The following is a 25,114-nucleotide window of genomic DNA, read 5'->3' as shown; positions in this document are numbered from 1 at the left end:
CATCGCACTCGCTCGACCCTGTATACATACGCACCGCATCCGTAACGCTCCTTCCAGACGAACAGAGCCCATACCCCTGCCCATGCGCCGCCGTAGCACGTAACTACGTTTGTTCTTGTATAGATCGGCCGTGTCACATCGCTCGCAGATCCTGCGAATGTGGGCCCCCCAAGATTCCGAACGTCCGCGGAGCCCGCAGATGCGTCCAGCACACAGATATTATATATTCCGGGTAAAAGATGCGAGATATATGGTGGAGACATGTCCAAGCGATAGATGATGGCGGTGAGACAAGAAATGATGACAACAGGAAGTTAGAATACAGTCTGGATCGATTAGATGGTACGGCGAAGGACGAAGGAGGAATCGATTACAAAAGCAGGGAGATCGAGAATTAGAGAGATCAGAAATGAGGGGGAGAGGGAAAAGGAACGGGAAACTATGATATCAGTCCATGCTGCCTCAACAAGGCACCCCACCTGCCAGACAGGTCAGCAAAAACGGGCGGGCGAAACGACCAAGGACGACTTACTCCTCCTTCTCATCCTCCACCTCGGTCAACCTGCGTTCCAACAGCCTGTATCCGAAATCAGCGACAATGCGGCGGCCGAAGGTCGGGATCTGGGCTTACGCTTTCTGGTGCTCGAGCATGTGACGGTCGGCCTTTGTCTCGGACAGGTCCTTGACCATCCCTTCCCAGGCTTCGTCCTCCGGCAACTGAGCGTTCGTGAACATAAGGTCCAGTTCCTCGTTGAACGCCTGACGCGCGCCCCTGTTTCAGCACGTACATATTTAGACGCAACCGGGACGCCTACATCGTACATAATCTCCTTCTCGGCCGTGGAATCCACGAGGAGACTCTTCATCAGATCACATTGGCGCCTGGACGCCCCGAGCTCGAACCGGGCCCTCTCATAAAGCATTGTTTTCTGCGACGATAGCACTCGTCAGCCATGCCCGATATTTCAAATTCGAGACGAAATCGCCAGTTCACCTCCTGCAGATCTGCAACGAGGCGCTGTATATCTGACTCCAGTGCTTCTTGATTTGAAAAGGCACGGGCCAAACTCTCATCGGCCTCGGAAGTCGCATCATCGATCATTTTCATCAAATCCCCCGTGCGTGCCTTCTCCAGCGAGGGAGGTGGACCGGGAACGTCTGCGAAACTGCGCGACCGGTTCCTAGCGCGAGGGATGATCTCTCCGTTCCGTTTGCCAATGAGGTTCCTCATCTCCTCCATGCGTTCTTGAGCTGCCCTGGTCTAAAGGGATCACGGTGAACACTTCATACTTGACAAGATCATGATGCTGAGGTCCAAACCATTGGCGTATTGTTGGCTACCGGGGCACGAGGGAGGCCTCTGACAAATGGCCGAGGTTGCAGGTCTTCCTGCTCTGCAGGGCGAGCTATCGCAGGCCGCAGTTGCTCGACGTCGATCTTGATTCGTTTGACGGCTTGTCGTGTTGTCTCGATCTAGACACCGAGATCAGTGCCACGGCAGTAACGAGGTTGCGAGAGAAGACGTGCATCATCCTTCGTAGCCTCAATGAGCTCAGTCATCCTGTCCATGTCCATGTCCAATTTCACCCGACTCGAAGTCGCTACCTTGACACTCTTAATTTGAGGTGACACTCTTCGATGAGCGATCTTGGCGACAGTCGATGCTGCTGGAGACCTCCTCGTGCCCACCTTTCGCCCGGCGGATGGCGAAGTGCCCGATCCCCGCAACGAGGTCTTCTTCTTGATCGACAACGGCTCGATGATGCTAGCGCCCTGTTTATAATTGGACGGCTTGATCGTCGGTGTACGCTCAGGATCCAAGCGGTCGAAAGCCTGTCTTCGGCTACGTGGAAGGGGAGACACCCCGCCTTCTCGCACAGAATGTGTCGGTGTATAGTTTGCGTCAACGAAAGTATCTTCCATAGACATGTCACCTTCGGATGGCTCAGGTGAGGGCGAGGGAGTAAATCTATCATCGAATGATGGAGGCAATGGCGAGAGGCTGCGAGGACCACGTGGATGGTCATCAGACGAGAGCAGGGACATTGAACGAGACCTTTGGCCAGGGATCTCAAGTCCACCTGATGGTGTTGTCGGTCGACCAGCTGGCGTCGATGCTCGCGACGACGGCCGAATGGGTTGTGGCGGTTCTTCTGCAGATCGAGTGAGCAAAGCGTTCAATCGAGAACAAGATTCGTTACCTTCGTATATGATATCTTCTATAGGAGTGTTGACTCGGGTTGGGATAGCCGAAGATTGTCCTTCTTGAGTTTGACTATTCTGCCTGGCCAAGGCTAGTCTCTGGCTCAAATCCGGATCTGACTCGGCCATATGTTCGGGTGGTCGATCGTCATGCTCCTCGTCACTATACATCAAGGTGCTCTCTCTAGATCTCGAACTCGAGCCCGGTCGTAACGTACTGCGTACGGGCGCAAAGCTTTCGGGCTCACTACTGGATCCCTTGGGCGATTTACTGCGTCGTTTGAGCAGCTTTCTGGATGGTGTCGAGGGTCGGGTGGGCGCGATCGATTCATCATCGTATACAGACGTGGCAGCTGTCGACCCAGTACGATGTGAGAATCTGAGACTACCATCCGATGTCGTGTGCGTGTAGACCGACGACCGACTGATGGAGGATTTCGTCCGCCTGTGACTGCTAACAGAGTTCCCGAATACTTCATTCCTAGAGGCCGCACGAGCATTGAAAATGTTTCGGGAGATGACATCGAGACCGAAGATGGCAGCGCGTGAACGTGTGGTGGCCGTTGGAGTAGACGGTAATGAAGTTCTGCCCGTCCGAAATTTGAACAGCCCGTACGAGTGGACTGAATACTGGTATGTTAATAAATATATAAACAGAGTTGCTGGGGAACGCACTGGTATCCACTATCCGTTCCGGCACTCGCTTCGACTGCACGATCTCTTCATCAGTAGGATCATCATTTGGAAACGCTGTGGTCACTGTGTAGCGACAAAGTTCTCCAGCCATGGGTTGAATCCGTATTGCCACGTGTGGGGGACCGTTGATACCAAACGGAAGTGGATCTGAAGAACCAAGGGCATCGATGTGTACGACCACTTTTGTCTGTGGCAAAATTGTCAATGTCTTGATTCAGCCATCATGTTGACTCAACTCACTTTCTTGGCCTCTTTCAAGAAATCAGTCCTCTGATAGACATTGAAATATGTCCGTGCGTATGTGACACGACCATGCTTCGCCTCCACTTCTTTTTCCTCTCCGCGAAGTGCTACTGACTGTCCGGTCTTTGTCCGATACACAGCTTGTGCATACCACAAATTCTCCAAAAAGCGCTTCTTTTCCACCTCAGTTCGAGTAGGGTTCATATTCACCGGAGCGGGTGGGAGAACAACAGATAGAGATCTGAAGGGCCGACCGGACCACCGATCCGTCTGATCTTGTGGAGGGTTCTCCAGATAGAGATGGAAATCTAAGCCGCCACCACCTATCAGAACGAAAAACAGAAGGTTCTCAAACGCGAAGAAGTTACTTGCCAGCCCCACCGACGTCTGTGGCTGCGATCTCGGATATGTCTACAACTCCTTTGCAGCTCATCCCTGTCTTCTTCATCTCCAAAGGTCGGCCACCTGCCTTTGTCACCTTCTCTAATTGGTCAAGCCCAGACAAGACCTTTCCGCTCTTTTCGTTGCCAGGTCGCTTCACGATCATGAGTTTATCGTCAAACAAGAACAAGGTACAGTGAAGGGAATCGAGAGACGCTGTCGCACCGGTCGCGGACGAGGAGACAGGCGTGTCTAAGAAAACATCCTCGACATCGATACAGTCAATGAAACGCCTGGAGTTGGAGATCAACCCTGGAGGAAATCCATCGATGGTCGCGCCTAAGCAGTACATGACGGCGGCACGTTTTGTTTGCTCGTCAGTCTCGGCAAGGGCTATCTTGCTTGCTATCTGATCAGCTTCCATGAGCTTTGTCCGCTGAGGGTCACCAGGTTGCATGCGCTTGATCATTGTGCGAAATAAGAGGGTATACCTGGGTATGCGCTGCACAGGGTCCATAAGAAGCTCGCGCAGTCCGATCCGGTTCTTTGTGTCCGCAGAAGAATACTTGATGCGCTGTGTCAAATGTGAGAAATGCCCAGAGCGAAGATAGTCAATGTACTGACATCAACATATGCAGCAAAACCTGACGACCGCTTCGACATCTCCCGCTCGAATATCATTTGAGCCTCCTCCCGTTTCACGTAGTATTGTTTATATTGGTCAAACCCACGGAGTTCCTTGAAATGTCGCAGGACTACGTCACCGATGTACCCTACATTCTGAGGCCCGTCTGGGGCAAGCATCTTTTCAAGATCGGCGAGAAAGCTTTCGTTGACTGGCAACAGATTATCCACGTTCCCGAAGAGGGTTTTCGCCTGATATGCGGCGATTATGGCGGTATCCTTGGTACGAGCAAAGGTGCGTAGAGGATCTGCGTAGTCGTACTTGAGTATGTGAAGTCGCTTGACATAAGATCGTTCCGTAGATACGAGTTCGTTTATGATGTCTTGAATGGCTGGCGATTCGGTCAATGCTCGTCTGCGTGTTTGAATGTTCTACGAATACAAGGATTCATGTTAGATGGGCAGGCTTCAAAGTGGCGGTGATAAAATGACAATGAAAGATTATGATTGATCGGGTGCATTGAATATTCGTACAGGCAGTTTATTGACAAAAGAGGCCCTACACTCACAGTTCCCGAGAGCTCATCGTTCATTGACTCTGATGGTAGCGAACCTCCGTCTTCGAATGCACTCAACGGCTCTCCCAAGGATGCGACCAGATCCTGTACCTCTAATTCACGAGATCAACCCAGTACGGCGCAAGACCACGGAGCACAGCGCACCTTCCGATATCCCTTGACCATTCTGGCTCTCTACCACCACACCACAGAAGAAGACACGTTTTGTGGTGGTGCCTGCCGTTTTGGATTTTACTGGCTCCCAATCATCACCGCCGGCAAGAGGTACAACCTTCCGTGGAGAAATGCTCAAGGCCATTTTAATTTCGTTCCACAATTTTGCGCCGGATATATATAGCGGAACGCCGCCAGCGGAAAGAGGTTCGGCTAGGAGGCTCGGCCTGAGTTGTCGAGAGAGATGAAGTCAACTTGAAGGCGCCTATATTTACCTTTGTTGGTTTCGACGCGTCCGATTGCCACGTGACCGTTGCATTCCACCTTTGTTCCTTTCCTTCGCTGTCGTTCGGAAACCGTAAATCCAGTCTAATTTGCCCATAAGATACATAGCGTACGTGAAGGACATATGCACTAATCTCTCCTTCTCTTTCTTCGCTGATCTGCCATCTGTGCCAGCCATTTTCTCTTCTCCGACGCAGAAGCCCTGGAGTACACGAACTGAGGCACACCATCATCTGACGTTGAATCTGGAATAATCGCTTCCGCTGGAACAGGGTCAGGATCCAAGGACATGGAATTCCTAGCCGCTGGTGCCGTCTGGAATTCAGATGCTGTTGAGCTGATAGGGATAAGCATGTAAGCGTCGATGACGATGACCATGTAAACGACATACCTAGCATCTGGGTCTTTATCATCGATGAACGGTTCCTCGTCTTCCTCTTCGCTTATTTCCTGCTCACCCCTAATATCTATTCGTGCGAAATCATTTGCAACCTCGAGGAGTTGATCCCACTGTTCTCCGGTTGAAAATTTCACGACTTCAAACTCTTCCCGAGCACACTTCTCCCGACACTGTGGGCATGTAACTTCGACAGAGCCTGGTTCCAGTCGCGATAGACAATCATTGCAAAATATGTGCTGACAAGAGAGGCTTCCCCGTCCGTCAGGGATATAGGCATCATTATATCGAAAGATCTTACCTGGAACAGCCGTTCACTTCCATAGTTTCCAGACAAATGGTGCACTCTTCTTTATCCTCCAAAGCCCCGCTCAGAATGATATCTTGAAACCTTCGAAGTAACTATACATCGAATATGTTTGTTTACTGTGGATCCAAATGTTATGATATCTCACCTTGCGCATTTGGTTACTCACATCCGTGACGCCATTCACCTGCTCGTCATGAAGCTCTTTCATGTCTGCTTCTACCTCCTTTATTTGTAGCTGGATGAGAGCTCTGTGTTAGAGTACGAAAAAGGAATGGTGAGATATAAGGAGGCGCACTCGTTGGATTTTCTTCTTGTCTTTAGCTCTATCCTGCCAATGATCAATTCGTCACTGTCAAAGCAAAGGATCGAGCTAGGGTACGCACCTTCTTCAGCGCTTCTACTTCGCCCTTCAACCTCTTCACTTGGGCCTGTAAACCCGCATTGGTTGGTCCACCTGATCGACCCCTACGAGGTTGAATGGATGTATTGGCAGAATCATGAAGTTTTTCTATCTCAGCCTCCAGCTGAGCATTGCGATTCTCTAACAATTTGATCTCCTGACGATGTTTTCTCATGCCATTTCGGATGGCAGATATGTGACCCTAGCGTGTGTGGGAGATACAACATTGTCAGGTCCGATCCCCTTTCATCGTTGTAATCTTGCACGCACCTCAAGGCCACCACCTTCGTCAGACTTTACAAGATCTGAAGATTTTATATCGAGAGTATCTTTAGAAGAGGATGCCCCGGCGTTTGAAGATCTGGTGAGCCTAGGCATTCTGCAGCTCACTCACTAGGCGGCTGACTTTGAGGCAACTTCGACAGTACAATTAGGCGCTGACATTGACCTAACGTGACTCGATTCTCCCATCACGTGAGGTCCATATCCTCCTTTCGTGGTAAGACATTCGGAATTTGCCTATCATGCTGTTAGTCCGATGTTTTCCTGCTATCAAGAGCTCACCTTACATTGCCGGTGCATCCACAATAAAGCCACTCCAGATTCGGACGGTACACAAAATGATATCTTCAATTAATATCACTTTCCTTGGGACCGCCTCTGCTCAACCATCTTCTACGCGCAATCATTCCGCACTCGCCTTGAGACTCAGCGGGGGCGTCTGGCTATTTGACTGCGGCGAAGCAACTCAGCACCAGATCCAGAGGAGCCAAGTGAAGATGGGCAAGATCGAAAAGATCTTCATCACTCACACGCACGGTGGGCCCTCTATACAATATGGCACGTATTCATATTTTGATAGAGAAGCCAGGCGATCATATATTCGGGATTCTGCCTTTGCTTGCTAGTCGACTCAATGGAGCTGGCGGTATTACTGAAGGCGAAGACTCACGAGCTGAAGAGGTGTTAGATCAAGAAGTAATTTGCTTGATCTCGCAGAGGAAGAGTTACTCAATACCTCATAGCCTATAGAAATCTATGGCCCTCTTGGCACAAGAGCCTATATTCGCAATGGGCTCTCGTACTCTCATACCCTTCTAGGCGGCCCTTACGTTGTTCATGAACTGCGCTTCCCCACTGACCCTCAAGATGGTGACTTTACCTCTCTTCCTCGCCTCCCTTTCGAATCACCTACCGGACGCAATATCTCTCAAGCCAATGGAATATGGACAGATATCTTCAAAAACGACCTCATCTCCGTATCTGCTGCCCCAATATTGCATTCCGTGCCTTGTGTGGGGTACGTAGTGACGGAAGCTCCGGTGCCAGGAAAAATAGACCCACGGCAGTATATCCCCCATATCAAAAGGACCGGTGCTCCAATGACTGTGATGAGGCGAGTGCAACAGGGTGAAAGTGTAGAACTCCCAGACGGTACCGTGCTGCGCGGTCCAGACCGGCGACAAGGTCGCAAACTGGCCATCCTGGGCGACACATACGACCCATCGCCCATTGCCGACCTTGCGGCTGGCGTCGACATTCTTATCCATGAGGCGACTAACGCATATCTGCGAGGTGTCGTCGCTGAAACGAAGGAGAGCGATACCGTCGAGAGCGTGGAGGCGCGCACCAAATTAAGAGGACACTCGACGCCACAGATGGCTGGCGCGTTTGCACAGCGGATCGCGGCAAAAAAGTTGGTGCTGAATCACTTCTCTGCGCGATATGCAGGGGACGATCATAAGGACCCATTGGCCAGGACGACGATGAACGCAATAAAAGCGTTGGCTCAGGAGAACTACAACGGCCCTGTTGTATGTGCACGCGACTTCATGTCATTTGATGTAGAATTCAGCAGTCATAGTTGAATACTAAGCTTGCACGTTCCTCGCAATTCTATCCCTAGACTACATGCGTTCAATCGTCTGGAGGGTCTGACAATTCACTACTCTCGTCACTAGCCTCACCCTCTTCCAACTCCCGAACTTTTACCTTCGTCCTCGAATCCTTGGGTTCCTCCGTCAGCTCGCCCATCTCAATATCATCATCCTCGATCGATTTTGATGCTGCACGCGAGACGGCAGCAGACTGCGGAGCAGACGACAGACCAGTGCGTGAGCGCAAACTCCGTGATCCTGTAGCGACGGAATCTCGTGAGGCGTAGAAGGCTCTCGGGCCAGGATTGAGCGTAGCCGAAAGAGGCACATCGTCAGACGACTGCCTATCCTCTTCGCCTTCTTCCTTCTCAGTGTCCGCGTCGGCAGCTGTGACAATGGAGAGCGGTACTTCGCCATCGCTCCCAACGGTGTCAAGCGCTGGTGTGGTATCGCGCGGGGTCTCTGTATCCTTGCCCATAAGGCGCAAAGAACCAAGTTCGGAGATTATCGAGACCAAAGCAGATTTTTGAGCGTGAATAAGGCGATTTTGAGCATCATGATCCACGCGAATAGCGGTCATGTCACTCTCAAGAGAGTCTATTGTTCTTATAGCCAGTATGAGGTAGTAGAGCAATTGATGTAACTTCGTTCGACGTACCGCTGGAGTTCCTGTCGACTTGGAAGAGTGTTGATCTTCTCGGCAACAAGGTCATATTCGATCTTCCGCCGGCGCTCCAGCTGCGCATGCTCCAAGGACGTCTTCAGTTGTTCGATCTGCCCTCTGAGTGCAACTCTCTCATCCTCTATGATGTGCGAGTGACACTAGATCGGCCACGAGTATGGTGTGCACGTTCGAGAGAACTCACCAATTCTCTGTCTTTCCCTATGGTACTCTTCGACCTGCCGCGCCTCTGCCTCACAGACCATAACTGCTTTCTTCAGCTGTAGACTGAAGGAGGCAAGCTCCACTAAAAACGCGTCTCGCGCATCCTCGATACTGATGGAGCTCGATGGAATGGGGACAATGGGCTCATGGGCGACTGAGGTGTAGCCATGAAATTTTTTGATGACCCGACGTAGTGCACGTTCGTCATTCGTAATTCGAGAGTGGATGATAGCATCTGGAGGAGGCCGATAAGCTATTACTGAACTGCCAAAGAGGATGTGGCGCACAAACCTTCTTCCTCCACAGTTAGCGGAGTAATTGCGGATGGCTGAGGCGTGCTCGGCGCGGACGGTTTACTCGACATGGATGGAGGCAGCTACTTGAACAATTGAGGGGAACTCTATGAATGTCTCGCAGGTTTGGTGACAGACGATGAGAGCAACGAGAGCGACTGCACTGAAACCCATCGGCGAATACAACGGACATGTCACGTGATTGGTCCACCGCTGGAATCTGGACTCATTGAGTTGGTCCATCTGGATTTTTTATTTTATTTTCAACGACTTCGAGCCCGACTAGTCTTCCCGAGAAGCACACAGTCTCCACTCCACCCTTGGATCCGAACTATCATCATGTCAACTCAGCCCCTCCTACAGCGCACGGCAACGAAGCGCATTGCTCTCCCTGTCCGAGTCGAACCAAAAGTGTCTTTCGCGAACGAGCGCACATTTCTATCATGGCTGCACTTCACGGTCATCTTAGGCGGTCTATCTGTCGGCTTGCTAAACTTTGGCGATAAGGTGAGTCTGCCCGAACGTGAGGCGTAGCTTTCAAGTTGAGTCCTAGTCAAGGTTGGGAAAATCAGTGCTGCGATGTTTTCCATCGTGGGTGAGTACATATCAGGGGTTAGTTGAAAATACAATAGACACTGATTTCTTTGTATCAGCGGTGGCTATCATGCTCTATGCCTTGTATACCTATCATTGGCGCGCAGCCTCTATCCGTAAAGGAGGCCGAGGACCATATGACGATCGCCTGGGACCTGTGAGCAAGATCTCATTATCCTCGGACTCCTGTATAGAAAGCTGACGTCTGTGATCTAGACCTTGCTCTGTTTGGCCTTGTTAAGTACGTCGTTCTCTGAGAGAATCAGCTTTCAATGCACATTAAACGCACCGACATATCTGTAGTCTCCGTCATTGTCAACTTTGCTCTGCGCTTTACGGAGGGCGATAGTTAAGGCCACGCGAAGACATCCAATAGCCATCGCTAGACTTCCATTCTCTTTGCGGTCTTATGACGCGGTGCCTCCTTTCTGCCCACGATGAGGTCGACTTGGTTAGGAATCTACAATAATCGATGGCCGAAACTCACTTCGTGCGTACATGTCATGAGTTTCATTTACGGTGGTGGATGGAGTGGGAATATAGGAGGGAGGTTGTATCATGGAAGGTCACCTGTTCTCTATAAGCAAACACGTTGGACTCGAAGCCTTCTGTGCAGTCTTCTGGGAATGTTCCGGCCGTGCATAGAACTTGCTGGAAAATGGTGTCTCATCGCGTATCCTGGCGTATCCTCTGTCGAACGCAGTTGGGGCATAGAGTGTTGGGGTCCTGCAGCTACACTTCCGTTGATCTCGGCGGAAAGCTCCCCGATCATTCGCTAGTTCCATGATTCACCCGTCTGGGATGTTTCCCTTGACACTAGTTCGACATCATGTTTCTTCTGCGCAGGTAAGTAGGGTGGCGACGTTGCCGGCACCACGCATGTTGTGTGATGATATATAGCACAGGAGCGCATTGATGCATCGACGTGTTACTGTGCTTAGAAAAGCCTACGACCCGACCCGGACTCGGACATGCAGACATCGGGGTAATTTTGGAGCTACTTACAAGCTGCAACAGGCTGCAACAAGCCAGGGGCATTCAACGTTCAACTTGAATCTCGTTTCGATCACTCCAAGAAACTGTTTGCTCAGATTGGGCTAGATTGGCCTGCAGATTTTCTGAGAGTTTGTATTCTTTTTGTGCAGCATCTGGACCCTATGGAGAGGTAGCAACCCCTTTTGATTATCTGCGCTCACCTTGACAGAGCAAGAATTATGTCACGGACGTGTGGGGCAGTGCAATGGGCCTGAGATTTATGATGCCATTGATATCCGTCAGTGCAGCATCCTTACCTCCTTTCCTGGCGGAGGATTATGTTTGCACGCTCTAGTATGCTTCCTTCCTCCGAGTGATTACTCCTCCTCTAGCGTCAGTGTGGACGCAGCTGCACACACTTCTGTCTTGTCTTAGGCAGCATTTTCCATCGATGGCATCGCAATAAAACCCACCCCTCCGACACTCTGATGAGATTCATTCCATCACCACTACTTTTGTCCGCTTTAGCGTCATGTGTACGCGTCAGCTCTCCCATATCGGTTTTTATCTACCTCATCATCGTGTTACCCTTCCGGTCCCAAGTTACGGATCCTGCTTCGCCAGATCGTATATAAGGCCTGCCTCAAATCTGAGACTCGCCAGTCGCCCCTGTGCATTCAACCGAAACACACACACTCATCCTCCTCACCACTTCTACAATACAATGTCTCTCCCTACTCGTGAACTTGGTGGTACCCAGGTCAACTCCATCGGCTTCGGCGCGATGGGTCTCTCTGTCGGTTACGGAGACACTGGTTCAATCGAAGAGCGCTTGACGGTACGCTGTTTAGATTTGCCTTTCGACAAGATCTTGGTCTGATAATACTGGTGCTTTTTAGCTCCTTGATGCCGTTTACGAGCGTGGCTGCAAATTCTGGGACACCTCTGACGCCTACCAGGACAACGAGGAGCTGATTGGCAAATGGTTCGCCAAGACCGGCAAGCGCAAGGACATCTACCTCGCCACCAAGTTCGGTCTCGCCGACCCCACCCGCTTCCCCAACGGCTCTCCCGAATACGTCAGGGTCGCTTTTGAGAACTCGCTGAAGAAGCTCCAGACCGACTACGTCGACCTTTACTACCTCCACCGGTAAATCATATTCGATTCGATGTATTAGAGCCCAAGTTCTTAAACAACTACTTTTGCGTACAGTGCTGATCCCACCGTCCCCATTGAGAAGACGATCGGCGCTATTGCCGAGCTAGTCAAGTAAGTTGCCTATATGCTCATGTTCTGTGCCGCCGGGGCTCACGTGCACCTGCCATCCAGAGAGGGAAAGGTCAAGGCCATTGGTGTCTCTGAGATCTCCGCCTCAGCACTTCGTCGCGCACACGCTGTCCACCCCATTGCCGCTCTGCAGGTCGAATACTCGCCATTATCCCTCGACATCGAGTTCGAGAAGCTCAACCTCTTCAAGACCGCACAGGAGCTTGGCATCGCAATCGTCGCCTACTCTCCTCTCGGTCGTGGTCTCCTCACCGGCTCTTTCGTGAGTATTTCCGTGCTCCTAGCTCACTGTGAACAGCCATCTCATTGACGAATTGCGGCTTTCTTTTGAAAACCTTATACAGCGCACAGCAGAGTCGGTTCCCGACGGCCACTACGCCAAGTACATCCCCCGTTTCAATGCGGACAACTTCCCCAAGATCGTCAAGCTTGCGGACGAATTCGCAGCCATCGGTGCCAAGCACGGTGCCACCTCCGGCCAGGTTGTGCTTGCGTGGTTGCTTGCTCAGGGCCCCAAGGTCTTCGTCATCCCCGGTACCAAGAAGGTCAAGGTACAGCTTTCCTTATTCCTACACTTCCATGGAACGCGTTCTGATTTTGTTGTCTTCTTTCAATAGTACCTCGAGGACAACTTGGGCGCTGCCAAGGTCACCCTCACCGCTGAAGAGATCGCGCACTTGCGCACGCTCGCCGAGGAGATCCACAAGACCGCACCGGGCGAGCGGTACCCAGGAGAATTCAACAACCTCTCCTTCCTCGACACTCCTCCCCTCTAAGCGCGCTGCTTTCCGCGGGGGATCCGGTGTGAGCTTGAGCGGTGGTGTTGGTCTTGGCGTGGATATTGGACTTTGTAACGACGATTTGTAGAAGCTTACCCTCCTCTTCGCGCTTCGCTGCGCGGAGATTGTATCATGACGGAATCCAAAAAAGAAGCAATTTCTTAAATTCGCTGAACTTGTGTGATGGATGAGAATGAATATTGACACATTTCACTTGAGCTCACAATTCCAGCGGAAATACGATGTTGATTATGTCTAAATCATGTCATGTTCGCGACAATGCGGACCCCACATTGAGAACTGTATTAGCTTTTGTGAATTGGTATGAGTACAGGGTTGATGGTTCTATCATGTCACTCAAGAGCATCGCAAAGGGTCCTTGTTCCGATTCTGCGTTCCTTGTTGTCACCAGCGAGCGTCTGAGACGTCCAAGTCCAAACAGAACAACTACACGCAAACTCAATTATGACCTAAGGGTACTCATCTAGAAAGCAGGAAACTCAATAGTACAGATGCCATTATTGATAAACGGTCCCCTGACCTCTCTGCCCGTCTCGGTACGTAACAGCTACGCACAGTACCCACGCTGATCGACAGGATTGCGATGAGAGCCAGGCCGCTGGTCTGCGAAGGCCCTGGCTCATGGACAACCGAACGGGGACGTACGCACTACGTACACAGGGAGGCGCAGATCGTACGTCGGGGGCCACAAAGCGCAAAGAAACTGATGGCTGGCCATCCGGGATTGAGCGAAGGGCGAGATAACCCATCGCCATAGATCGTCACCCCCGAACTGAGTTAACTATTCAGGACAGGCAACTCAATGGCAACCTTGTCTTGTGTATCATTCGATCGCGAGGTGAGCAGCTGAGAGGCTTCTCTCAGGCAGCTAGGGTATTTGCAGCGTGGTGCGCGTAGGCAAGACACAGAGGAGTCCGTATGTGTGCGAGATGATGTTCCAAAATTCCTGAATAGAAAAAGAGAACCCGAACCGCGCATAGGAATATAGGAGAGCGCTGGACTCTACACAGAAGACATAGCCCAGAAGAATGTTGAGCGCCTGTATGGCTATCCCAACAGCTGTTCGTTCCCATGCAAGGGTCCAAAGACGTGCATGACAAGTCTATGACACGAGAGATCACTTGTAAACGCGCCTCGGCTACCTTAGAAGGACAGACCAATCAGATACGCAAGATTAAGAAGGCGGTGATATCAAGGGAGATCATGACCTCCATTCCGTCGTATGTACATACATACGCACGCGAAGCGGCTCCTTTCGCGCGAGCCATATTACTGTGTCGAATATTCCGGAAGGGAGAGGGGTTGGGGTGTACATGTGATGGCGGTCGGCGGGTGGCATCAACTTATCGATGGGCCGATAGGATGTGCAGTGTTATGTTGAGGCGCGGAACGTGGATGGTTGGGATTCGAAGTACGATGGAAAGGAAGCGAAGACAAGGAACTGGTGATTGTAGGGAGAGTATTTGACGTACCTGTCGGGTCGTTGTGTGCTTGGACTATAATAGTCCTATATAACTGTTTGGCTGCGTACACATCCTGTTGTTCTCTTTAAGGCCCTTCGTATGGCCCACCTTGTTTTCCATTTTCCGAATCCCGTCGCCTCACCTTGATTCCGCAGCTCTCAACAGACGATCACGATACTCCGTTCCGTCGATAATTTTGGTCCTCCTTTAGATGAGCTGAACTGACTATTCGCGTCCGTGTCCACGCCGACATTGGCCCATCGGTCCGAACGACAAAGCGCCGTGTCCCGTTCTATCCAATCTCGAGAGGCGGACAGGCGTACGACGGTGGCTGCTTAGGAGCCTGTGACCGTGGATAGAGCGCGCTTCATTGTCGACATTACATCAGGCATCAGGCGGTGAGTGCGTCAGCTTCACTGTAGACAGGCATGTGCGCGGCGAGCTCGAGGTGCGTAGGTCACGGCATTCAAGGGGAAGGAGGCGTCACGAAGTGATGGATGGTTCGGACTCCAGAGGCGACGTGACGCGGAGAGATCTGCAGGCCGGCCGGCAACACCTTTTCCAGCACCCTTTGGATATCACTGTGAAGGATGGGGAGCGCTCGCGTGGACCACTGCGACGCTGGGACACGTCTGTCAGCCTCTTCATTCTTTTCACTGACTCGCTTGCTACAGCTTGTTCTGTTCGTTCACTCTCGCGTCCGGTCGTCGCCTTGCATGCGTGCTCAAGGTGAGTCGAGGAAGCCTGCACTGGATCGGGACAGTGGGGCGTGCACCGTCGCTGCGCTCTGGTACGGGCTATTGGGTGGCACACCACAATGAACGTCGGAGCGCACGTCGCGCGCCCACTGTTTTCTCGGTGAGTGCACATTTGAATGGTCCGCTTGCCGCCGGCATACGTGCAATCCAGCGCTCGCTGGGGAGGACAATGACAAGGAGGACCCGAGCGTGGGAACAATGCGCACGTGCGCAAGCTGTGAAGGTTAAGGTTTGTGAGCTGGGTTTGTTTAATGGTCTGTGCGTGGGAACAGGCGTGGGACGGACTGGCGCGCCGCGCCTTGTTGGACGTTCCCTCCCCGATCGTCCCTTCAAAGTAACAGCCACGCCGTCCACGCCATCCCCCCCGTCCTCGACGCTCCATCCCCGTTCTCAACGCGTCGTTCTCCCGCAAGCATCCCCCACTGCTCTCCGTCGTATCCAGTCCCCATTGCAACAGACGACTCCGCCCCTTTCGTTATATATTGCCCATCCTGGCTTCTTCCCTCGTCTCCTCTCGTTCCTTCCTCCACGGCCCTCCCCCTCGCCGTTCACAGGACGAAGACTTCATAAACCGCTCTTTACTTGACAGCCTCGACGCGCAGGCAGACGCAGAGCCTCTCTCTTCGTCCGACTCTGAAGCTCCGGGTCCGACGTCCTTCGGTACCCACTCGTCTTCCTCTATCGGCTCTGTCCCATATCACATCACCTCCCAGTCTTCTCAGCCTCGTCCCGAATCTCCCTCTTCCTTCGTTCCCGACTCGTACAGCTCGCCATCCATGTATCATAACATGCAACCTTCCGATTTTGTCTCATCATCAGACTTCGACCCTCAGAAACAAGGAAAGTTATCCGATTACGCCTCATCTGGGCCCTACAGAACCTCCACTGCATTCAGTGCTTTCTCCAATAATCGCACCAGACAACCCTCTGCTCCCGCTCTCGGCCAACACACCTTCCGCGACACCTCAAATTACACCCATCACTACCCTGTAGACGTCTACGCTACAGCGCAACCCTCCCTACAATCCTTATCCCCGCCTCAGCCCTCTCAGTCGATGGGCCCGAACACCTTTGATCCTATGCTTCAACCTCGAAGCACTTTCGACTTTGGGCCCAGCCCGCATTCATCGTCGTCGGGCTTCGTTTCCAACAACAAGCCTGCATATGCGAATGATATGTTCACAGGCAGCACGGGTCCGTCATTGTTACCTTCTCACAAATCAACCGGGCATTTGTCTGGTCCGGGTTCGCAGCAGCTACAAGCGCAATCGCTCCAAACGCAGCCGCCGCAGAGCAACTTCCACCCGACGAGTCAAGCTCAGTATATGAACGGGATCCATCAACAGCAGCTGATGCAGTCGCAGACCGCCTTTGGGCCCCATCTGCCGTCTAGCACGTCAGCGCCTATCACGACACAGGGCGGAACGAGTCATACGAACGGGAGCACACAGGCGCCATCACAAGAAGAGATCTCAACAATCTTTGTCGTGGGCTTCCCGGAGGACATGCAGGTACGTGTCAGCACCCTGGGAAAATCTGTCTCAAAAAGGCTAACGGCGTCTTGCCTCGTTCTGCTTTGGTCAGGAGCGCGAATTTCAGAACATGTTCACATTCTCACCCGGCTTTGAAGCCGCGACGCTCAAAATACCCAACAAGGAGCTCACGGCATATGGCCCGGGCCAGGGAGGCAACGCTGGCCGTCCTGGTTCAGGTTATCCGCACACGCACGGTGGCCCGAACGATCCCTACAATGTCGTAACCATTAATCAAGGAGGTATCGTCGTGGATGGTGGTCGTGACGGCACCACATCGTCATGGCCGCCGTCTGACGATCAACACTATGCCCATCTTGTCCCGAATGGGCCTGCCTCCGGTTCCAACGCCGCCAACGCGAGTATTTCGACCCGAAAGCAGATCATTGGGTTTGCCAAGTTCCGCACGCGCGCTGAAGCCATTGAGGCGCGTGATATGCTTCAAGGACGTCGCATAGATATCGAAAAAGGTGCGGTACTCAAGGCGGAGATGGCAAAGAAGAACCTGCACACGAAGCGTGGGATCGGCCCGCTTCCTCTCCAGCTATCGTCTATGATAGGGTCCGGCGGAACTGTGGCCCCAGATGCGCTTACCGGTATGCCTGGTATGAACTTGCATGGATTGACCTCGCCTCAGACCTTGGGAGCTGGCGTGGAAACCATGACTGCTCGGGAGCGCGAGCTAGGCACTTTGGGCGCGATGGGTTTTACTGGTCGGCGTGAGAGTCGCCTGGACCCTAGGGAAGAAGATGCAGATACGCGCAACGGAGCTCTTGTTGGATTTGGGACAACCCGAGGCGCGAGAGAGCGTGCGGCAGAGGAGGAGGATCGGAAGTGGAAGGATAAGGCTGATGCAGAGAGGGAACGTAGCGCGCAATTGCGTTCGAGCAACGCCCATGCTTTCGCAGCATTTCATTCCGTGTCTTCCTCTCAGCAGTCTGTCGGGAACTCTCTGCTGGCCGCGACTGCCGGTGAGAGCGCAAGTACCATTAGAGGCGACGGTAATGGATCTCGCGTGGCAGCAGCCAATGGTCCTTGGGGTGTTGAAAGCAGGGGAAACAATTTTCCTAGCTCTTTGAGCAAACTGCCTCTATATGTTGGCTTGCCTCCTCGTCCTGTTTCTCCCAGCCAGCCAAATGATCCATATGGTTCGACACCCCGCCTGTGGAGATCGTCGGATGGCACGGTGTATCTGGCTCATGTTGGACCACCACCTCCAATCACTCCGGCAAAGCCGCCGCACCTTCGCCACGTCCATCCTTCTCTTCCTTCTCGCCCGCCGCCATATACCCCTGCCGCTACGGGGCATGACACTTCATCATCCAGTTCGTCCAGCGTGGAGGGTTCGCAGGACAGCGTCGATGAAGATACATCACGTGCCATGAATATCCTCGCGGTCAACACCTCCGAACCACCGCTTACCCACGAAACTGGCTCTTCTTCCCCGCAATTACCTAGCCCCGCCTCCGGTGCGAGCTCGGGTAGCAAGAGTGCCGCCGTCGATCAGAACCCACCCGTAAGTCTGATCTTGGGATATCGAGTAAGAGAGCAAGAAAGCTAATTCAAGTCTCCCAGATCAATACCCTCTATGTGGGTAATCTCCCTAGCTCGCCGCCTCCTCCTGGGTTTGCACCCACATATCTTGAGGACAGCCTTCGCGACCTGTTTCATCGTCGACCTGGCTTCCGCAAGCTATGTTTCAGGCAGAAGAGTAATGGGCCTATGTGCTTTGTTGAGGTAAGCATCTCCTGCATCTTGGTATCAGTGATCGCAAAGCTGATGCTTTCCTTGGTTTAGTTTGCCGACGTCAACTATGCTACGAAGGCTCTCAACGATCTGTATGGCGCGACCCTAGGCGGCCTGGTGAAGGGTGGTGGGATCCGTCTTTCCTACAGCAAGAACCCGCTTGGTGTTCGCACTCCGACCAATGCGACAGGCTCGTCGACGTCTCAGCAGAATGGGTTGCCTGCGTCAGGCGGAGCAACCATTCTAGCGGAGGCTTTCCAGCCGAAGTTGACTGAGCTAGACACTGGGATCCACCCTCGCGTTGACACGTCTGGCATCACATCGCCTTCATCGTCCTCATCTTCTTCTGCTTACCACTTCAGTGTGTCTCCGCCACCGCCGCGTTTTGTTTCCCCGCCTCCCGCATATCCTCGTGCGGCCAGTGGCCAGGGCTTCGGATATCCACCGCCGTCCAACATGACGACGACAAACTCACCGACGCCCACGTTCTCTCCTTTCGGCATTTCTCCCTCTCCTATTGGTAGCAGCATTCACAACAACCCGATACCCGAGAGCATGAACTTCATCAATAGCAGCAACGGCAATCACCTCATGAGCACTTTCTCCGACATCACCGAGCACCCTCCCACGCACTCACCGTCTCTTGATGGTCACTAGAGGTGGGCGGCTCGGCGTACACACCAATTATATATAACCCACCCCATGTATCAGCCTCCCTCCTACATCGACGACATATGAACACCATACATCTCACCTCGATCTCGCTCGCATATCTTCACGCTTTCTGAAACCCCTTTGCTTCTCGTTCACAGCTCCTCTCTTCTTCCCCTGGCGGACAATTTGGCTCGTGACACAGTCTCAGTATTCTTTTCTCTCTATCTTTCCGCGCGCTTCGTCTTATCTATCTATCTCAGCCTTTGTGCACAAATCCACTTGATAATTCACATTGTCATATACGTCTGCTAAACCAACCGTATCCATACACACCCATCCCTCATCGTAACGTTTATGTTCCCCTTCCGTCTTCTTTTCTCTGTCTTTCTGGCTGTTTCTGACACTATACTTGGAGCCACACCTGTCGTAATTCTACCAGCTCTTACCTTTGTCCCTCCCTCTCCCCTGTGTCCAGTCAAAGTTCTCGGTGATTTTTATTTTTGGCTTGCACCACCCCGTTTTCCATCTTCAGTCCTTCGTCCCCGTCTCGCTCACGTTTTCTTCTCTATACCTTACGCTCACATCCGTACGTGCCTATATTTTGTCCACCCACCCTGTCCCCTGTGTCTGCTCGCAATAACCCTGTTCTATCTGCCATTCTGAATCAACGATGCTTTATTATTCCTCATCATGACTCCATACGCACATATACTTCCGCAGACTTCTCATTTCGCCTGCGGTCGAGTCAACCCTCAGTCCAGTTACTCTTTGGTCCCTTGTCTTCTTTTGTTTTTTTTGCTTGTTCGCATACCTCGCACGCACGTATGCACGCTTGCACGCTCAAATGCTGATGTCCTCCTGCTAGTAGTAACTGCTACCCTCCTATTTATCTCCGTCCGTACCTCCAAGCTACCCCCGACCACCCCTTCCCCACCTTTCTCACTTTGCTAGGCCTAATAGGCACATCGAAGCGCACCGCAGCCCTTTTTTCGCCCCGAGTACACTTCCTCGATGGCTCTTCCGCGCAGGGTTACATGTATAATTACTCCGTTGATTGAACACTGTGCTTGCTTGCCGTTTTGTCTTGCGTGCGTTCTGGCCCGATCACGGTCCTCTTTCCCAAAGCTTGGGCCTTTCGTTATGAATCTGGCTGAGTCGGGGCGTTGAATTTGAGATCTAGACGGCGTACGACATCGATCGACATGCACTGGTACTGTACCAGCGCCACTATATTTTGCGGCCAAGCACTTTCACCGTCGAAGCCCATCGTTGTGGTTCTGGCAGGAAGAGCCGAGCGCTCGAGCAAGCAGGAAAATTCCATTTACACGCGGATCGAGAGGACATATGAAAACAGCATGCCGAGTATTCGCGGAGGAGCACCCATGCCACAGCGGCGTAAGTAAGTAGAAAAAAAAAAAACGACAGACACAGGACCAGACACAGCGAGCGATACAATGATGCCACCACCGCAACAAGCAAGCACACAGCGAACAGCGAACAGCGAGCACAACAACAGATCGGGGCGCGTGTCCGTCAGCCAGTGTCCCCGTCCTTCACGCCTGGTTCTGAACGCGCCGCGGCGGCGGCGGCAGCCGACGGGGCGGACGACGCCACCGCCAGCCCCGCCACGCCAAACTTGAGCTTGATCTTCTTGGGCCCGCCGTCCTCCGCCCCGGGCTTCACGCCGCCGGTCACGCCGATGCGCCCCGCGCCCGCTGGGGGCGGGGTGGCGGCCGTGGGCGCCGCGCCCTCTTTCGCCGGCGCGACGGGCGTGAGGGAGGGCCGCTTCACCTTGGACAGGAGCCGCTCGAGCCCCATGTCGTCGCCATCGTCGTCCCCCCGCCGTCGCTTCTCGGGGCGCGGCGAGAGCGGTATGAACCCCCCGCCGCCTCCCGTGTCTGGCTGCTCGCCGTCATTACCGCCGCCGCCGGCATCGTCGGCGTCGGGCGTGCGCCCGCGCTTGGCGGACGCGATCAGTCGATGTGAGAGGCGCGGCGTCGGGGGCGCGTCGGGGGTCGGGACCGGCGCGACGGGGGGGTGCACGGCGCCCGCGCCCGTGTCCGCCTCCGCGTCGCCGTCGTGTGGTCCGAGCGGCGCGAGGCGGCGGTCGAGGTCGAGGTTGAGGTCGACCGCGAGCTCGCGGTCGTCCTCGTCCTCGTCGTAGTCGACGAGGCTGCCGATGAGCGGGGCGCGCGGGAGGTGGATGCTTGGCGGGCGGAGCGGGCGCATCGGCAGGCCGGGCACGCGCTGGCGCTTGCGCTTCTGGCCCGCGAACTGGTGGCGCGTGAGCAGCGGCGTGCTGAGGAGCGGCGGCGAGCCGTCGTCGTCGTCGTTGTCGTCGTCCGTGTTGAAGTACGACTCCTCCTCGGCCTCCTGGCGGCGGAGCTCGAACGGCTGGCTGAGGCTGCGCGCGCGCGTGTGTGCATCAGTGTGAGCGTGAGCGCGGGAGGGAGAGCGCGAGAGAAGACTAACTGGGGTGCGGGCAGCTTTTCCTCTTTTGGGGGCTCGGGCGCGGTGTTCATCTCCCAGCGCAGGATGAAGTGCTCGAAGCACGTCTTCGCGAACCTGGACTGGGCGAGCTGCCGCACGAGCGCCTCCTGCCGGGTCATGATGTCGTCGATCGCCTCCTTCATGTTCTCCTGCGCGCCGTCCTGATTCAGCGTTGGGGGTCACCACGCACTAACAAACAGAAGGACACCGACCTTGCGCATGTGGTCGAAGAACTCCTGGCACGACGAGTTGACGAGCGTGTCCCGGTCGGACTCTTGCAGGGCAAGCTCGAGGATCGCCTTGAACACGTCCTGCTTCAGGAGGTGCGCCATGAAGTTCTTGTTGTTCCGACGGAGGTGTATTCGGAAATAGCGCAGCGCGGCTATAATAGGCGCCCAAACGTTAGTCAGCATCGGTCCTCCGGCCCTCGAAGGGGGCTCAGGGTAGCGTAGACTTACCGAGGCGCAGATGCTTATCCCTGCTACAGAGCAGCGTGGCGACGTGCGTAGATATATTCGACGTGAGCATGAAGAAGTGGCTCCGGAACGTGTGCTGCAGCGCGAAGATGGAGAGCAGGTCGCACAAGGACAGGAACAAATTCGTCCTCTCCCGCGTCAAGCGCAGCGTCGGCTCTGCGCACCAGCCGGGTAAGCGTCGCGTAGACATGGAAGGGAAGATAAGGGACGGCGACGGCGACGGAGAGGCTCACCTGTGAATAGCTTGCGGTCTGGGACGTCGAAGACAGGCTTGAGCAGCGGGTGAATGCAGAGCTTGTAGAAACAGTCGAGAAAACGTTCCGTCTTGGGGTCGTCCTTTGGACGCGAGAACATCTTCGTCGGAATCTGCTGCACGGGGAAAAATAAAAGTGAGAATCAGCCCAGGCACGGCGCATATAGGCAGCGTCTGCCCATGGAGTCGGGAAAAGGAGACACGCACCATAGGATCCGCGCCGTCCGGCAGCGGCATCTCGAGCATCATCCGCAGCGCATCCCCAACGAGCGTCTGCACCGCCAACTCGCGGCTGCTCACCAGCATCAAGCACAACAACGACAGCAGCGTCTGCTCCCTCTCTCTCTTCTTATCTCCGCCGCCCGCGCCCGCGCCCGCACCCACCCCACTGCTCGGGCCCGCACCCGCGCCCTCGACGCCCTCGAACTGCCGCAACACGTGCTCCCGCACGCCGTTCACGTCGTGGTCCAGCAGCGTCGTGAGCACCTCCCCGCCGACCGCGATCATCCGCCGCCCCTCCGGCTCGCCCTCGGGGCGCGCGAGCGCCCACTGCGTCGCGTGCACGACGCCGCGGTCGACGAGCAGCTTGAAGAGCGCCATGCGCGTCGGCAGCTGCACGTTCTTGCCCATGATGCACAGCTGCTGCAGCAGCAGGAGCACCGCGCGCCGGCGCTGTACGAGTGGCGGCGGCGGGGCGGGGTGCGGCCCGGGCGAGGGGGTGCGCGCGTGCGGAGACGCGGCGGGGTCTGCAGGCCCGGGCGCGTCGACGTCCATCGAGTCCTTCTCCTTGACGACCGACAAAGTCCCCAGCCCGTTGTCGTCGTCCTCGGCGCGCGCGCTCCCGTCCGCGTTGACGAAGAGGTCGACGATCTCGCCGAGGAAGCGCACGTCGTTCTGCACGTGGTTGATGATGTCGATCTGGTTGAAGATGATGCACGAGTTGAGCACGTTGAACGTCGAGTCGTCGAGGATGCGCGCGAGGACGACGTCCTTGAGGAACTGCAGCCGGTACGTGTGGTGCACCTTCTTCTGCACGCTCGCGTCGTGCAGCGCGATCGGCTCGTGGAAGTTGGCGGACGTGCGCAAAAAGTCGCGGTAGTTCGCCTTGTGCGTCGGGAACTCGGGGTCGTCTATCGCGAGATGTCAGGAATCTCCGAGGATGATGCGATTGGACGGCGGGGACACACATTCGAGCATGCCTACAACACCGATAAAGTACTCGTCGTCCAGTATATGCTCATACAAAGTATGGTCGTTCATCAAGACTGCCATGATCAGTCAGCTTTACGAGATAAAGGGCGCGCCTACAGGGACACTCACGGATCGTCTGCATCAGAGTACACAGCGCGTGCAAGTCGTCGAGGCACTCGAGGTCCTCCGCCTGCGCGAGAACGTCGATCATCCCCTTGAGGTATTTCTAGCCGGCGCGTCCATCAGCCCAAGAGTTCAGTAGTCCAAACCAAGATGTAAAGGCCAAACGGCTGAATATATGCGCCAAGGGGGGGGGCAAACATCAAGAGCCAGACTCACCGATCGATGTATGTACTCGCAGACCTTGTCCTTCCCCGTCGCGACACGCGACATCATCTTGATCGCCTTCTCTATATCGCCAATTATACCGAGCGCGGGCTGCGGGAGACCGTTTTTGATGATGTTCGCCGGCGCCAGGGATGGGTCAGGTCCTGCGCCGCCGCTGCCTGGCCCACCGCTGGGGCCACCGGGACTGCTGCTGCTCGGGCCGCCGAAGAGGGAGGCGGGGCCTGGGGGTGTGAACAGACGAGGACGAGTGTGAGGGGCGGACGAGCAGACACGAGGACAGGAGGAAAGAGAAGGGAGGAGACGCACCAGATCCGGTCTGGTGGATGCGCTGTACTTCGAGGATGAACTGCCATACCTCGGCGCAGCCCTCGGGGTCCTGGAAGCTGAGCGCGTAGTCGACGCCGTCGGGCTCGGTCCAGACGATGAGCGTGTCTGCGGCAGGTGTCAGTGTTGGGAGGAGGATGGCAGGAAGAAAAGGACAAGCGGGAAACGCGACGCACCCTGCTGCCGCTGATAGACGTCGCTGGAGCGAATGCTAGTTTGAAGGATGACCTCGCTGTAGCTGGACTCTGCGCGGGCGATGAGGAGGGCCTCCTGGGTGGAGTCGTCGTAGTGGCCGAAGCAAAAAGCGGTGCCCTGGTCGATCCAGCGCGAGTTGATGAGCTCGTAGACCTGACGGCGTAGGGGCGAGGGTGGACATTCGCATCCACGTGGCGGCGAAGAAGTGGCGAGGCGAGGCCGTCGTCGAGATTGCACGCGACGGTGTGCCAAAAGAAGGAGAAAAGGCGAAGGCGCGTCAGCGAACGGACCGCACACGCGCGCAGCAATGATGCGCGGCAAAAAAAAAAAAATTGAAAAAAAGAGCAGGAGCGGTGACGGACCTTGACGCGTTTCAAGTCGCGACCCTCGTCATGGAACCACTGCTGGGCATCCTCGGCAGCGGCGGGGTCCTGCGCGAGCTGCGCATCGGCGGAGTCGTGGCTGTCGGGGGAGCTGTTGTTGTTGTCGTGGGCCTGCTGGGGCTGGAGCTGGGGATCGTGGTGTGGGGGGTCGGCGCGGGAGGAGGAACCCAGGGTGTGTTGGGGGAGGACGAGGTGGGGAGGAGGATCGTGGGCGAGGACGAGGGCGGCGTCGTCGTTGTCGTCGTCGAGGGGTGGCTCCGGGGCGTCGGTGAGGAGGAGCGGGGTGGAGGGGGATGGCAGGGACGACGGGGATGATGGG

General features: G+C 54.6%; 10 protein-coding genes across 10 annotated transcripts; 5 read left to right on the top strand and 5 right to left on the bottom strand.

Moving 5' to 3' along the window:
• Nucleotides 1–396: 396 nt before the first annotated feature.
• Nucleotides 397–5,022, bottom strand: HETIRDRAFT_155189 (uncharacterized protein; the record flags this gene model as incomplete). Its single annotated transcript, XM_009545254.1, has 13 exons — nt 397–479; nt 533–577; nt 632–759; nt 816–929; nt 995–1,261; nt 1,321–1,473; nt 1,528–2,825; nt 2,878–3,085; nt 3,139–3,449; nt 3,514–4,096; nt 4,147–4,578; nt 4,716–4,816; nt 4,869–5,022. 13 exons carry the CDS (start codon nt 5,020–5,022, stop codon nt 440–442), a joined length of 3,834 nt encoding a protein of 1,277 aa, XP_009543549.1. The 3' UTR covers nt 397–439.
• Nucleotides 5,023–5,291: 269 nt separating this feature from the next.
• Nucleotides 5,292–6,444, bottom strand: HETIRDRAFT_170266 (uncharacterized protein; the record flags this gene model as incomplete). Its single annotated transcript, XM_009545253.1, has 6 exons — nt 5,292–5,499; nt 5,554–5,811; nt 5,861–5,961; nt 6,015–6,104; nt 6,165–6,197; nt 6,253–6,444. The coding sequence occupies 6 exons, from the start codon at nt 6,442–6,444 to the stop codon at nt 5,292–5,294; spliced, it is 882 nt and encodes a 293-aa protein (XP_009543548.1).
• Nucleotides 6,445–6,889: 445 nt separating this feature from the next.
• On the top strand, nt 6,890–8,137 carry HETIRDRAFT_415545 (uncharacterized protein; the record flags this gene model as incomplete). Its single annotated transcript, XM_009545252.1, has 3 exons — nt 6,890–7,088; nt 7,141–7,232; nt 7,295–8,137. The coding sequence occupies 3 exons, from the start codon at nt 6,890–6,892 to the stop codon at nt 8,135–8,137; spliced, it is 1,134 nt and encodes a 377-aa protein (XP_009543547.1).
• A 49-nt stretch (nt 8,138–8,186) lies between these two features.
• On the bottom strand, nt 8,187–9,396 carry HETIRDRAFT_415544 (uncharacterized protein; the record flags this gene model as incomplete). The annotated part of the gene is made up of 4 exons (XM_009545251.1): nt 8,187–8,751; nt 8,805–8,949; nt 9,013–9,267; nt 9,324–9,396. The coding sequence occupies 4 exons, from the start codon at nt 9,394–9,396 to the stop codon at nt 8,187–8,189; spliced, it is 1,038 nt and encodes a 345-aa protein (XP_009543546.1).
• A 268-nt stretch (nt 9,397–9,664) lies between these two features.
• Nucleotides 9,665–10,272, top strand: HETIRDRAFT_170263 (component of vacuolar transporter chaperone; the record flags this gene model as incomplete). Its single annotated transcript, XM_009545250.1, has 5 exons — nt 9,665–9,832; nt 9,884–9,920; nt 9,979–10,076; nt 10,136–10,160; nt 10,223–10,272. 5 exons carry the CDS (start codon nt 9,665–9,667, stop codon nt 10,270–10,272), a joined length of 378 nt encoding a protein of 125 aa, XP_009543545.1.
• A 1,119-nt stretch (nt 10,273–11,391) lies between these two features.
• Nucleotides 11,392–13,133, top strand: HETIRDRAFT_408120 (uncharacterized protein). Its single transcript, XM_009545249.1, has 6 exons — nt 11,392–11,732; nt 11,794–12,044; nt 12,108–12,164; nt 12,225–12,444; nt 12,527–12,733; nt 12,800–13,133. The coding sequence occupies exons 1-6, from the start codon at nt 11,619–11,621 to the stop codon at nt 12,956–12,958; spliced, it is 1,008 nt and encodes a 335-aa protein (XP_009543544.1). The 5' UTR covers nt 11,392–11,618; the 3' UTR covers nt 12,959–13,133.
• Nucleotides 13,134–15,262: 2,129 nt separating this feature from the next.
• Nucleotides 15,263–20,215, top strand: HETIRDRAFT_457870 (uncharacterized protein; the record flags this gene model as incomplete). The annotated part of the gene is made up of 6 exons (XM_009545247.1): nt 15,263–15,303; nt 15,476–15,677; nt 15,758–16,714; nt 16,788–18,251; nt 18,311–18,472; nt 18,533–20,215. 6 exons carry the CDS (start codon nt 15,263–15,265, stop codon nt 19,136–19,138), a joined length of 3,432 nt encoding a protein of 1,143 aa, XP_009543542.1. The 3' UTR covers nt 19,139–20,215.
• On the top strand, nt 18,599–20,215 carry HETIRDRAFT_472104 (uncharacterized protein). Its single transcript, XM_009545248.1, has 2 exons — nt 18,599–19,602; nt 19,668–20,215. Exons 1-2 carry the CDS (start codon nt 19,490–19,492, stop codon nt 19,984–19,986), a joined length of 432 nt encoding a protein of 143 aa, XP_009543543.1. The 5' UTR covers nt 18,599–19,489; the 3' UTR covers nt 19,987–20,215.
• Nucleotides 20,216–20,668: 453 nt separating this feature from the next.
• HETIRDRAFT_170259 (uncharacterized protein) lies at nt 20,669–21,957 on the bottom strand (the record flags this gene model as incomplete). The annotated part of the gene is made up of 3 exons (XM_009545246.1): nt 20,669–21,539; nt 21,608–21,786; nt 21,838–21,957. 3 exons carry the CDS (start codon nt 21,955–21,957, stop codon nt 20,669–20,671), a joined length of 1,170 nt encoding a protein of 389 aa, XP_009543541.1.
• Nucleotides 21,958–22,330: 373 nt separating this feature from the next.
• Nucleotides 22,331–24,565, bottom strand: HETIRDRAFT_313109 (uncharacterized protein; the record flags this gene model as incomplete). Its single annotated transcript, XM_009545245.1, has 8 exons — nt 22,331–22,699; nt 22,739–23,026; nt 23,150–23,484; nt 23,542–23,619; nt 23,675–23,771; nt 23,885–24,047; nt 24,196–24,325; nt 24,394–24,565. Coding segments are annotated over 8 exons (1,632 nt in total), but the record flags the coding sequence as incomplete, so codon positions are not given.
• Nucleotides 24,566–25,114: the final 549 nt, after the last annotated feature.

The sequence above is a fragment of the Heterobasidion irregulare genome (genome assembly GCF_000320585.1).
Source record: "Heterobasidion irregulare TC 32-1 unplaced genomic scaffold scaffold_03, whole genome shotgun sequence".
Classification (NCBI taxonomy): Eukaryota; Fungi; Basidiomycota; class Agaricomycetes; order Russulales; family Bondarzewiaceae; genus Heterobasidion; species Heterobasidion irregulare.
The sequence above is the reverse complement of the archived record's forward strand: the minus strand, read 5'-3'. Positions and strand labels throughout refer to the sequence as shown.